At 35.5% G+C, this 13,631-nt stretch overlaps 1 protein-coding gene across 2 annotated transcripts in view; it reads right to left on the bottom strand.

Moving 5' to 3' along the window:
• Positions 1-3,375: 3,375 nt before the first annotated feature.
• THAP6 (THAP domain containing 6) overlaps positions 3,376-13,631 on the bottom strand; it is a 17,553-nt gene continuing 7,297 nt past the window's right edge. For both annotated transcript variants that reach the window (XM_061191486.1, XM_061191487.1), the window contains one exon: positions 3,376-3,705. In XM_061191486.1, coding sequence (XP_061047469.1) covers positions 3,451-3,705 — 255 coding nt within the window. In that variant the 3' untranslated portion in view covers positions 3,376-3,450. The remainder of the gene's footprint in view (positions 3,706-13,631) is intronic.

Below are 13,631 nucleotides of genomic sequence, written 5' to 3'. Positions count from 1 at the left end.
ATGTGACATCTTGCTAGAGTCAATTAACATGGCTCTGGGTACATGGTATGCGATCAGTGATTGGTTGGGTGCATGCTTTCCCATCCCTATAAAAAAACAAGATCAGAAACAGTTCATATTCACATGGAATTAATAAAAAGCAATGTTAACAGCCTACGTTATAACTCTCCTGCTTCTGTTATAATTGAAAGAGACCTGAACCAGGTAGATATTCTACAGAAAATCACTTAGTTCACTATATTGATGGATTATGTTAATCAAATGGGATGAGCAAGATGTGACTAGTAAACTTGAGGCCTTGATAAAGTACATATGCTCTAGGGGGTGAGATAAAACTCATGAAATTCAGGGGCCTACCACATGAGTAAAATTTTGGGGGAGGAGTGTCCAGTGACCAGAGGCACGCTAGGACATGCCCTCTGAAGTAAAAGACAAATTAGTACAACTTGCATCTCCCACTATGAATAAGGAAGCACAATGCCTAATAAGCCTCTCTGGGTTCTGACGGCAGTGTATTACAAATCTAAGAATACTGCTCTCAGTTATATACTGGTGACATGAGGCTGCCAGTTTCAAGAGAGGCTGAAAGCAGGAAAGAGGTCTATGGCAGATTCATATTGTGGTGGAAGCAGGCCTGCTACTTGGGTCACCTAACCTAGCAGACTCTAAGATATTACAGTTATTGGTGGAGGAAAAAATGTAGCAGAAGTTAAAGCAAAACCACTGTATACATACTCTTGATTTTTCTCTGCTCATTTTATTGAATAACTGAATGTATAAAAACCACATAGAGAACATTACTGGAAAAAAATTTTATTCTTCAAATATATAATGGATTCTTCACCACTCAAATTATTTCTATAATAATTTTATCTTTTTATTAAAACTAAACATATATTTTTAATACATTTCATCTTTTCTCAAATGAATGACTATGGTATAATTGTGATTATCTTTAGCAACCAAAATCTATTTCCAGAAATTTAAATTTGATATGGAGAAAAATGCCATATCAAGTCCTTTGTACCTGATTTGGTGCTGAGGTTGGGTTTGTTCCAGGATCCAGAGGTACAGGTACAATCAGGTACAATCAGGTTGTACCTGATTTGGTGCTGAGGTTGGGTTTGTTCCAGGATCCAGAGGTACAGGTACAATCAGGTACAATCAGGTTGTACCTGATTTGGTGCTGAGGTTGGGTTTGTTCCAGGATCCAGAGGCTGTTCCAAGCGTGAAAGCGAAGTGATATCCTTAGGTTGGCCTTGGCTGCTTAAGGAACCTCTGGATGGGGGATGACTGGCTCTGCTCTGCACAGGACAGTTCCTTCTCAGGCTAAGCTGGAACCTCTGGGAACAGTGGACTGAGGGATGTACCATGTTCAGGCATTTGTTTGCGTGGCAGGTGGGGAGGACCCTATCTCTTATGTCAGATTTCTATCTATTGGTAATCATTTCTCCATAAAAATAAATGGCAAGAGGGCAGCTCTGGGTTCTTGATGATACCAATACTTTGCCCACAGTTCTCTCTCTCTCGATGATACTAAGACCAACGAAAAAGAAGACAAAAGCTGAGTTCACTGTGAACACTAGTAGTAGAAGTGACTGCGGCAACTGTGACGATAGTGGCAGAAACTGGGAACGGATTCTTGGAAAGGTCTTCTGGGATTGATTTATTCTAAGCAGCCAGTAGAGATCTAGGATTTGGACATACTGTGCTTGGATCTATCCTCTTAGTCTTCTCCACTGTCCACTGACTTTAATTTTTTTTTTACTCAAAAACAGGTTGAGGGAAAGAGTCTCCATCTCTATCACAGAATCTCCATAAAACTTAAGATCATACCCAAACTTCCCATTAGAGTGTCCACTATGAATTCAAAATTAAATAACTCAAATAAATAATGGGTAGGTAATGAGTTTTTTTTAAGGTAGTAAAAAGATAAGACCTCCGTGATTTCTTCTTAGCATAATGCTAATCTTTCAAATGTGGGTAAAATCCCATTTAGAGGGAAGGTTTGGAATCCTACATAAAAATGTAACGTGCATTAAAACAGAAAATTCTTAAATATAAAAAAATTCAAGTGACCATATCCTTACTGATATTAATATAACACAAATAAAATTACAATGAACACTGGCAAAAAATGCAGCTCATTTCTAGTTAACACATTGAAATAACTGATACTCAAATTGTAACTATTATAGCATGGACGTGTGAATGAAGTTCATGAATGTACACATGCTTCAAAGTAGAATTTGGCTTTGGGCTAGTAATTTTATTCTGATCCACAGTGTTTACGACTCTTCATTTCAGTTGTTTTTACTAAGAAATTAGGAGATAAACCTAAATTTCTGACCCTTGGATTAATCAGAAAATAACTAAGAGTTATTCTTTTGTAAATTCAGTAAGAAGCTATTCTAAAATTGCTGTTTACTTATCTATTTCTCTAAATAAAAGCTCTTGGATAGTAATCTACTCTCCTAATTACAGGAAAATATTATAACTCTCTCTCCAATTCCTATTTTAACTAGAAGAGCCACATCATTATTTTTAATGGTTTCTTCTGTATTTTGTATTTTAAAAAATGTTAGTAACACTACTTTCTGTAAAATACAAAACAGCATTGAAAGTATCCAGTTACTACTGGCATTCAGATTTTGAAGATATACCTTTAAGATGAAATAACAGTCATGAAACAAACTGTTCAGAAGTGTCAGAGTAACCATTTGAAAATCAGATTTATGACCCTCTTTAAAAATTTGTTAAAGCTGTGCTGGTTTACATCAAAGTACTCCTAGTGAGGAGAAATGATGTACTGTACCGAGAAAACAAGACCTCATCAGGGGTCTTCTTAACTTGGCTCTGAACAACTTTAAAAGCCAAAAGATCTGCACCATATGTTGTTCTCAAAGTCAGTACCATGGGATGCCCTGTAAAAAGATCTTTTGGTATTACTGATAACAAAAGCACCTTGGATTGGATCCAAGATGGACATGTGTTATAAATGAATTCTGCTTTGTGGTAAAATACAGTTAAAGTACAATTCAACATACTTACCATAAAACCTACATAAGCAAAGGTACTCCTTTGAAGCCAAAAATCTGATGCTGCTAAAGTGTCCAGTTTCTACTATTACAGCCTAATGTGGCTGATTTGAAATCATTTCCTTAGTCCTACAGAATCTTCTTGATCTTTTAACATCTTACAATAGTGACCTGGCACTAGTTTAGGTCTATAAAAACATAATTGTCACAAGTCACCCAAAAACATGAGAACCAGCACAAATTTCTGCACATCTTTAAAAAAAAAAAAGCCTTTGGATAATAACACTAATGCGTAATGCTGCGGAGGATCCAAAGAAGCACTCTAATTGACAGATATTATTTAATGATGGTAATCATTTTCTGAAAAGCTGTACCAATAACAATTTTAGGTAGAACATAACATGAAATTATTTCATGAAATATAGTCTTGTTCTGTGCTCTCCCGACACCACTCCCAACAGAAAGCTTCCAGTCTATTTGCTGTTTCTTGGCTGATGAGACATTCATCCTTTAATTCCCTGATTGTCTTCCTCAATGATTTTTGTAAACGTCTTTGTCGGCCTAAAACATTCTGCAGACTTTTCTTGGTATCCTCTAGCTCGCTGATCACTTGATCTAACTTATGCTTAAGTTTCTTTGGACTGTCCATCACACTGTAGCTATGTTCCTAAAAACATAAACACCAAGTTATTAAACCAGACAGACAAGCAGTGAGATAAAAAATTATAACTAGGCCTCAGCTATTTCTCCACTTACTATACTTAGAGAAGATCTTTAAGTTGGTGATACTAAGAGGTTTAAAGAACATAGGAAGAGGATGGGGGTAGAACAGTATTTCAGGCGCCTAGGGCCTCCCTCTTTGTCTAAGGCCAGGCATACACGAGGAGTACAGAATCCTGTGGATGGGAAGCACTTCTCACCTGGAGGTAGGTATCTGCTTATGAACAGCATGACATTCACAATGACTATACAGCTTTTGGTCCCTAAGTGTGGAGCTGCTAAGTTTAAGTTTTACCTATCACAAAGACTTAAATTTTAAAACTTTTAACTGAATTGCTTTATTTTGATGAATATTTCACTTTATAAGGTATGACAGGAAAGGAGCACTGAAGCAGGTCCTCAGGCTGGGTGTTATGGATTTAGAGAGGACTCTGGTCTTGGGGTTTTAAAGAGATAATTTAAGTTCTCAGTATTTATTGTGGTTATGTTTATGTCTGCTGGGTAGACTTTTCTTCATCCAAAAACAACACTGACATATCTTATAAATGTAACATAAAATAATTTTGAAAAGCTGTTACTTGAAATTAAAATTAGTAAAATTAGTGAATCTTTCAGCCAAGATGAGATAACACAGACTGGATTGACTCCTATCTAAAAAAACGCCAACACAAGGCCAAAAGATGTAAAAATGTTTGAAGATAAACAGACATCAGGCAACGAAGGCAGATACTGCAGAGAGATGGGAAACAAAGAGGTGAGTCCTATGATTGCCCAGCTTACTGCCTTGAGAGAGTTCTAGGCCTCAGTGTAAGGGGAGGAAACCCAGGTAGAGCTTGGTAGATAGAGTTGAGGAGATAGTGCAAAGTATCCAGGGAGACCAAGGTGGCTACAGTTCATAGGGCAAAGTATTAGAGAGGAAAGAGCTACATAGAGAGAGAACGCTGGAGACCTTCAGAGGCTCCCCCTCAAGTATTTCCTCGTAGGAAACTGCTCGAGGTTAAGGAAAGAGTGACCAGAAAAGATGAGGAGTGCCCTGAGCTCACAGGGCATAGACACTACTCCCACCAGCCAGACCAGATTCATGGGGCACTGAGTAGAGTATACAGAAGTCTTGCCTCAGTGGTGGAGAACAAACAGCCCGCGACTGAGCACGGTTCTAGTCCTGCCTAACAAAGCAAAACCTGAAAGGATCAAATTGTTTCCAAATAACCAAACTCCATAACCAAGCTCAAGAAAACAGGACAAAAAACTATCCAACATCCAGCGAAGTAAAATCTGGCACTCAAAATTTACCAGGCACGCAAAGCAGCAGGAAAATACGAGCCATAAAAAGAGATAAACCAATCAATAGAAACCAACCCAGAACTCACAAATGTTAGAATTAGCAGACAAGGGAATTAACAAAGTTATTAAAACTGTATTATATATGTTTAAAAGTTAAGCAGAGACATGAAAGATATTAAAAAAGAATCAAATAGGATACCTGGACATAAAACTTACAATTTAAATTTATTTATAATAAATTTAATAGATTTATTATCATAATAAATAATATATAATAATAGATTTACTATTATTTAAATCTCTTTAAAAGATAATTTACTGTTTAAACAAAAATAATAAAATGTAGTGTGGGGTTCATAGCATATGTAAAGTGAGATGTATGATAGCAGTAGCAGAAAAGGTTGGAGAGGAGAAATAAAGTATACTATGATAAGATTCATATACTATATGCTAAGTGGAATAATATCACTTATCATGTAGCCTGTGGTAAATTAAAGATGGAGGCTATAAACCTAAAAGCAACTATCAAAGATTTATGGCTAATGAGTGAAAAAGAGGAGATAAAATGGAATTGTAAAAAAAATTCAGTTAATCCAAAAGAAGGCAAAAAAAGAAGAAAATGAGAACAAAGCACAAATGGAACAGGAAATAAGTAAGATGACAGATTTAAACCAAACCATATCACATTAAGTCATGTGATATAAAAAAATTTAAAAGTAATGTAATAATCACATTAAGTATAGAGTTTAAATAATCCAATTAAAAGGCAGAAATTATCAGGTTATATTAAAAAAATCAAGACCCAAGAGTACATGCTGCCCAGAAAAAAGCACTTTAAAGATAAAAAGACACAAACAGGTTGAAAGTAAAGAGTTGAAAAAGATATACTACAATAACACTAACAGAGAACTAGAGTGGATATATTACCATCAGACAAAGTAGACTTCAGAGCAATGAATATTACCAGGGATAAAGAAGGCCATTTCTTAAAAATAAAGGGGTTAATTTATCAAGACATAAGAATACTAAATATTTAGTACCTAATAACAGCTGCAAAATGTAACAAGCAAAAACTGACAATTTAAGGAGAAATGAGACAAATCCACAGTTATACTAGAAGATTAACAGCTCTCTCTCAATAAAAGATAGAACAAGTAGACAAAAATTAATTAAGAATGCAGATTTGAACATTATCAATTTGACCTAATTGACATTTATAGAACATTCTGGCTAACATCAGCAAACTATACATTCTTTGCAAATGCATGCAGAACATTTACCAAGACAGACCATACTGTAGGCTATAAGTCTGAAAAAAAAGAATTAAAAGCATTCAAGTCACACAATGTATATTCTCTGACCACAAAAGAATTAAGTTAGAAATTAATAATAGAAAGATATCGGGGAAATTCCCCAATATTTGAAAACTATATAGCACACTTCCAAATAACCCATGGATCAAAGAACAAATCAAAATGGAATTTGGAAGTATTTTGAACTAAATGAAAATGAAAACACATTTAATTTGTGGAATGCCGCTAAAGCAATACTTAAGGATAAATTAATATCACTAAATGCTAACGTTAGAAAGGAAGAAGCCTCAAATCAATGACCTCAGCTTCCATCTTAAGAAACTAGAAAGATGAGCATATTTTACTGAAATAAGTAAAAGGAATAGTAAAGATGAGTGGAAATCAGTGAAGTAGAAAATAAAAACAACAAAAAAGAAAAATGAGAAAAATCAGTGAAAGCTAGTTCTTGACAAGATCAATAAAACTGATAAATCTCTAGGCAGACTGATCAGCAATAAAAGAGAACAGAAACAAATTACTGATATCAGAAATGAGACAGATGGTATCACTACAGATTCTATAGATATTGAAAAAATAAGGAAATGTTTTGAATAATTTTAAGCTAATAAACTTGACAACTGAAATAAAATGGACAAATCCCCTGGACGATAACAAGCTCCTTAAAAAACGTTCCCACAAAGAAAATTACTGTCCCAGATAGTTTTACTGGGGATTTCTACCAAATACTTATAGAAAAAATAACTGCAAATCTATACAAACTTTTCTAGAAAATTGAAAAATAAGGCAATATTTTCTAACTTGTTCTTTAAGGTTAGCATTATTCTGATACTGAAACCAGACAAAGACATTCAAAGGAAAGAAAACTATAGGCCAATATTCTTTGTGAACATACACAGAAAGATTCTAAACAAAATTTTAAATCTAATCCAACAATATATAAAAGGGATAACATCATGAAGAAGTAGGGTTTATTCCAGAATGCAAGGCTGGTTTAACATTAAGAAATTAATTGGGGAATTCCCTGGTGGTCCAGTGGTTAGGACTCTGCTTTCACTGCCGAGGGCCCAGGTTCAAATCCCTGGTGGGGTAACTAAGATCCCACAAGCCATGTGGTGTGGCCAAAAAAAAATAAAAACAAATCAATCAATGTAACTAATCACACTAACAAACTAAAAAATAAAACCCAAATGATGTCTCAACAGACACAGAAAAAGCATTTGACAAAACTAACATTCCTTTCTGATAAAAATTCTCAGCAAAGTAGGAATAGAAAGGCACTTCCTTTATACATAATACCCTCTAGGTATTATGCTAAGTGAATTTAAGTCAGACAGAGAAAGACAAATACTGTATGATGGAATCTAAAAAACAAAACAAATGAACAAACATGAAGCAGAAACAGAGTTGTAGATACAGAGAACAAACAAGTGATTGCTAGAGGGGGTGGGGAGGAAAGAAACAGGTGAGGAATTAAGAGGAACAAACTTCCAGTTACAAAGTAAATGAGTCAAAGGTATGAAATGTACAAGTGTTGGGAATACAGTCAATAACTATGTAATATCTTTGTATGGTGACATATTGTAACTATACTTATTGTGATCAGTTTGAAATGTATAGAAATATGGAATCACTATGTTGTATAACAGGAAATAACATAATGTTGTAGGTCAATTATACTTCAAAAACAGACAAACAAACTCATAGAAAAAGAGTTCAGATTTGTCGTTATCAGAGGCAGGGGATAGGAGGAGGGAGAATTGGATGAAGGCAGTCAAAAGGTAAGAACTTCCAGTTATACGAGAAATAAGTACTAGGGATATAATGTACAACATGACAAATATAATTAACACTGCTGTATGTTACATATGAAAGTTGTTAAGAGAGTATATCCTAAGACTTCTCATCACAGGAAAAAAATTTTTTTCTATTTCTTTAATTTTGTTTATATGAGATGATGGATGTTCACTAAACTCACTGTGATAATCACTTCCTGATATGTGTAAATCAAAACATTACTGTACACGTTAAACTTATACAGGGCTATATGTCAATTATATCTCAATAAAACTGAAAGAAAAAAATTGAAAGGTACTTCCTCAATCTGATAAAGGGCAGTTATGAAAAACCTACAGTTAACATCATATTTAATATCATATGAATATCTTTAATAGTGAAAGACTGAACAACTTCCTCCTAAAATCAGGAGCAAAGCATAAAGATCATTTCTCAGTACTTCTCTTCAGCATAACCTTGGAGGTTCAAGGTAGTGCAATAAAGCAAGAAAAAGAAATGAAAGGCACTCATATTGGAAAGGAAGAATTAACACTGTTTTTTTTTTTGGCCACACCACATGGCTTGTGGGATCTTAGTTCCCCGACCAGGAACTGAACCTGGGTCCTCGGCAGTGCAAGCGTGGAGTCCTAAACACTGGACTGCCAGGGAATACCCTAAAACTGTTTTTAATGACAGACACCATGATTGTCTATGTAGAAAATCTGATAACCTCTAAAAAAAAGCTTTGATAATTAATATGTGAGTTTAGCAAGTTTGACAGATACAAGATCGATACACAAAAGTCAATTTATTTAATAGAGAGCAGACAGCAGAAGCAAGAAGAACTACAATCCTGCAGCCTGTGGAACAAAAACCACATTCACAGAAAGATAGACAAGATGAAAAGGCAGAAGGCTATGTACCAGATGAAGGAACAAGATAAATCCCCAGAAAAACAACTAAATGAAGTGGAGATAGGCAACCTTCCAGAAAAAGAATTCAGAATAATGATAGTGAAGATGATCCAGGACTTCGGGAAAAGAATGGAGGCAAAGATCGAGAAGATGCAAGAAATGTTTAACAAAGACCTAGAAGAATTAAAGAACAAACAAACAGAGATGAACAATACAATAATTGAAATGAAAACTACACTAGAAGGAATCAATAGCAGAATAACTGAGGCACAAGAATGGATAAGTGACCTGGAAGACAGAATGGTGGAATTCACTGCTGCGGAACAGAACAAAGAAAAAGAATGAAAAGAAATGAAGACAGCCTAAGAGACCTCTGGGACAACATTAAATGCAACAACATTCGCATTATAGGGGTCCCAGAAGGAGAAGAGAGAGAGAAGGACAAGAGAAAATATTTGAAGAGATTATAGACGAAAACTTCCCTAACATGGGAAAGGAAATAGCCACCCAAGTCCAGGAAGTGCAGAGAGTCCCATACACGATAAACCCAAGGAGAAACACACCAAGACACATAGTAATCAAATTGGCAAAAATTAAAGACAAAGAAAAATTATTGAAAGCAGCAAGGGAAAAACGACAAATAACATACAAGGGAACTCCCATAAGGTTAACAGCTGATTTCTCAGCAGAAACTCTACAAGCCAGAAGGGAGTGGCATGATATACTTAAAGTGATGAAAGGGAAGACACTACAACCAAGATTACTCTACCAGGCAAGGACCTAATTCAGATTCAATGGAGAAATCAAAAGCTTTACAGACAAGCAAAAGCTAAGAGAATTCAGCACCACCAAACCAGCTCTACAAAAAATGCTAAAGGAACTTCTCTAACTGGGAAACACAAAAGAAAAGGACCTACAAAAACAAACCCAAAACAATTAAGAAAATCATCACAGGAACATACATATCGATAATTACCTTAAACGTGAATGGATTAAGTGCCCCAACCAAAAGACACAGGCTTGCTGAATGGATACAAAAACAAAACCCATATATATGCTGTCTACAAGAGACCCACTTCAGACCTAGGGACACATACAGACTGAAAGTGAGGGGATGGAAAAAGATATTCCATGCAAATGGAAATCAAAAGAAAGCTGGAGTAGCAGTACTCATATCAGATAAAATAGACTTTAAAATAAAGAATGTTACAAGAGACAAGGAAGGACACTACATAATGATCAAGGGATCAATCCAAGAAGAAGATACAACAATTATAAATATATATGCACCCAACATAGGAGCACCTCAATACATAAGGCAACTGCTAACAGCTCTAAAAGAGGAAATCGACAGTAACACAATAATAGTGGGGGACTTTAACACCTCACTTACACCAATGGACAGATCATCCAAAATGAAAATAAATAAGGAAAGAGAAGCTTTAAATGACACAATAGACCAGATAGATTTAATTGATATTTATAGGACATTCCGTCCAAAACCAGCAGACTACACTTTCTTCTCAAGTGTGCATGGAACATTCACCAGGATAGATCACATCTTGGGTCACAAGTCAAGCCTCAGTAAATTTAAGAAAATTGAAATCATATCAAGCATCTTTTCTGACCACAACGCTATGAGATTAGAAATCAATTACAGGGAAAAAAACGTAAAAAACACAAACATATGGAGGCTAAACAATACGTTACTAAATAACCAAGAGATCACTGAAGAAATCAAAGAGGAAATCAAAAAATACCTAGAGACAAATGACAATGAAAAGACGACGATCCAAAACCTATGGGATGCAGCAAAAGCAGTTCTAAGAGGGAAGTTTATAGCTATACAAGCCTACCTCAAGAAACAAGAAAAATCTCAAATAAACAATCTAACCTTACACCTAAAGGAACTAGAGGAAGAAGAACAAACAAAACCCAAAGTTAGCAGAAGGAAAGGAATCATCAAGATCAGAGCAGAAATAAATGAAATAGAAACAAATAAAACAATAGCAAGGATCAATAACACTAAAAGCTGGTTCTTTGAGAAGATAAACAAAATTGATAAACCATTAGCCAGACTCATCAAGAAAAAGAGGGAGAGGACTCAAATCAATAAAATTAGAAATGAAAAAGGAGAAGTTGCAACAGACACCGCAGAAATACAAAGCATCCTAAGAGACTACTACAAGCAACTCTATGCCAATAAAATGGACAACCTGGAAGAAATGGACAAATTCTTAGAAAGGTATAACCTTCCAAGACTGAACCAGGAAGAAGCAGAAAATATGAACAGCCCAATCACAAGTAAGGAAATTGAAACTGTGATTAAAAATCTTCCAACAAACAAAAGTCCAGGACCAGATGGCTTCACAGGTGAATTCTATCAAACACTTAGAGAAGAGCTAACACCTATCCTTCTCAAACTCTTCCAAAAAATTGCAGAGGAAGGAACACTCCCAAACTCATTCTATGAGGCCACCATCACCCTGATACCAAAACCAGACAAAGATACTACAAAAAAAGAAAATTACAGACCAATATCACTGATGAATATAGATGCAGAAATCCTCAACAAAATAATAGCAAACAGAATCCAACAACACATTAAAAGGATCATACACCATGATGAAGTGGCATTTATCCCAGGGATCAAGGATTCTTCAATATACGCACATCAATCAATGTGATACACTGTATTAACAAACTGAAGAATAAAAACCATATGATCATCTCAATAGATGCAGAAAAAGCCTTTGACAAAATTCAATACCCATTTATGATAAAAACTCTCCAGAAAGTGGGCATAGAGGGAACCTACCTCAACATAATAAAGACCATATATGACAAACCCACAGCAAACATCATTCTCAATCGTGAAAAACTGAAAGCATTTTCTCTAAGATCAGGAAGAAGACAAGGATGTCGACTCTCACCACTATTATTCAACACAGTTTTGGAAGTCCTAGCCACGGCAATCAGAGAGGAAAAAGAAATAAAAGGAATACATATCGGAAAAGAAGAAGTAAAACTGTCAGTGTTTGCAGATGACATGATACTATATATAGAGAATCCTAAAGATGCCACCAGAAAACTACTAGAGCTAATCAATGAATTTGGTAAAGTTGCAGGATACAAAATTAATGCACAGAAATCTCTTGCATTCCTATACACTAATGATGAAAAATCTGAAAGAGAAATTAAGGAAACACTCCCATTTACCACTGCAACAAAAAGAATAAAATACCTAGGAATAAACCTACCTAAGGAGACAAAAGACCTGTATGCAGAAAACTATAAGACACTGATGAAAGAAATTAAAGATGATATCAACAGATGGAGAGATATACCATGTTCTTGGATTGGAAGAATCAATATTGTGAAAATGACTATACTACCCAACGCAATCTATAGATTCAGTGCAATCCCTATCAAACTACCAATGGCATTTTTTACGGAACTAGAACAAAAAATCTTAAAATTTGTATGGAGACACAAAAGACCCTGAATAGCCAAAGGAGTCTTGAGGGAAAAAAACGGAGCTGGAGGAATCAGACTCCCTGACTTCAGACTATACTACAAAGCTACAGTAATCAAGACAGTATGGTACTGGCACAAAAACAGAAACATAGATCAATGGAACAAGATAGGAAGCCCAGAGATAAACCCACGCACCTATGGTCAACTAATCTACAACAAAGGAGGCAAGGATATACAATGGAGAAAAGACAGTCTCTTCAATAAGTGGTGCTGGGAAAACTGGACAGCTACATGTAAAAGAATGAAATTAGAACACTCCCTAACACCATACACAAAAATAAACTCAAAATGGATTAGAGACTTAAATGTAAGACCGGACACTATAAAACTCTTAGAGGAAAACATAGGAAGAACACTCTTTGACATAAATCACAGCAAGATCTTTTTTGATCCACCTCCTAGAGTAATGGAAATAAAAACAAAAATAAACAAATGGGACCTAACGAAACTTCAAAGCTTTTGCACAGCAAAGTAAACCACAAACAAGACGAAAAGACAACCCTCAGAATGGGAGAAAATATTTGCAAACGAATCAACGGACAAAGGATTAATCTCCAAAATATATAAACAGCTCATGCAGCTCAATATTAAAAAAACAAACAATGCAATTCAAAAATGGGCAGAAGACCTAAATAGACATTTCTCCAAAGACATACTGATGGCCAAGAAGCACATGAAATCTGCTCAATATCACTAATTATTAGAGAAATGCAAATCAAAACTACATTGGGGTATCACCTCACACCAGTCAGAATGGGCATCATCAGAAAATCTACAAACAACAAATGCTGGAGAGGGTGTGGAGAAAAGGGAACCCTCTTGCACTGTTGGTGGGAACGTAAATTGTTACAGACACTATGGAGAACAGTATGGAGGTTCCTGAAAAAACTAAAAATAGGATTACCATATGACCCAGCAATCCCACTACTGGGCATATACCCAGAGAAAACCATAATTCAAAAAGACACATGCACCCCAATGTTCAGTGCAACACTATTTACAGTAGCCAGGTCATGGAAGCAACCTAAATGCCCATCGACAGACGAATGGAT

This window comes from Eubalaena glacialis, chromosome 5, assembly GCF_028564815.1.
Source record: "Eubalaena glacialis isolate mEubGla1 chromosome 5, mEubGla1.1.hap2.+ XY, whole genome shotgun sequence".
NCBI classification, from domain to species: Eukaryota; Metazoa; Chordata; class Mammalia; order Artiodactyla; family Balaenidae; genus Eubalaena; species Eubalaena glacialis.
Note: the sequence above shows the minus strand (reverse complement) of the source record. Positions and strands in the feature narration are given on the sequence as shown.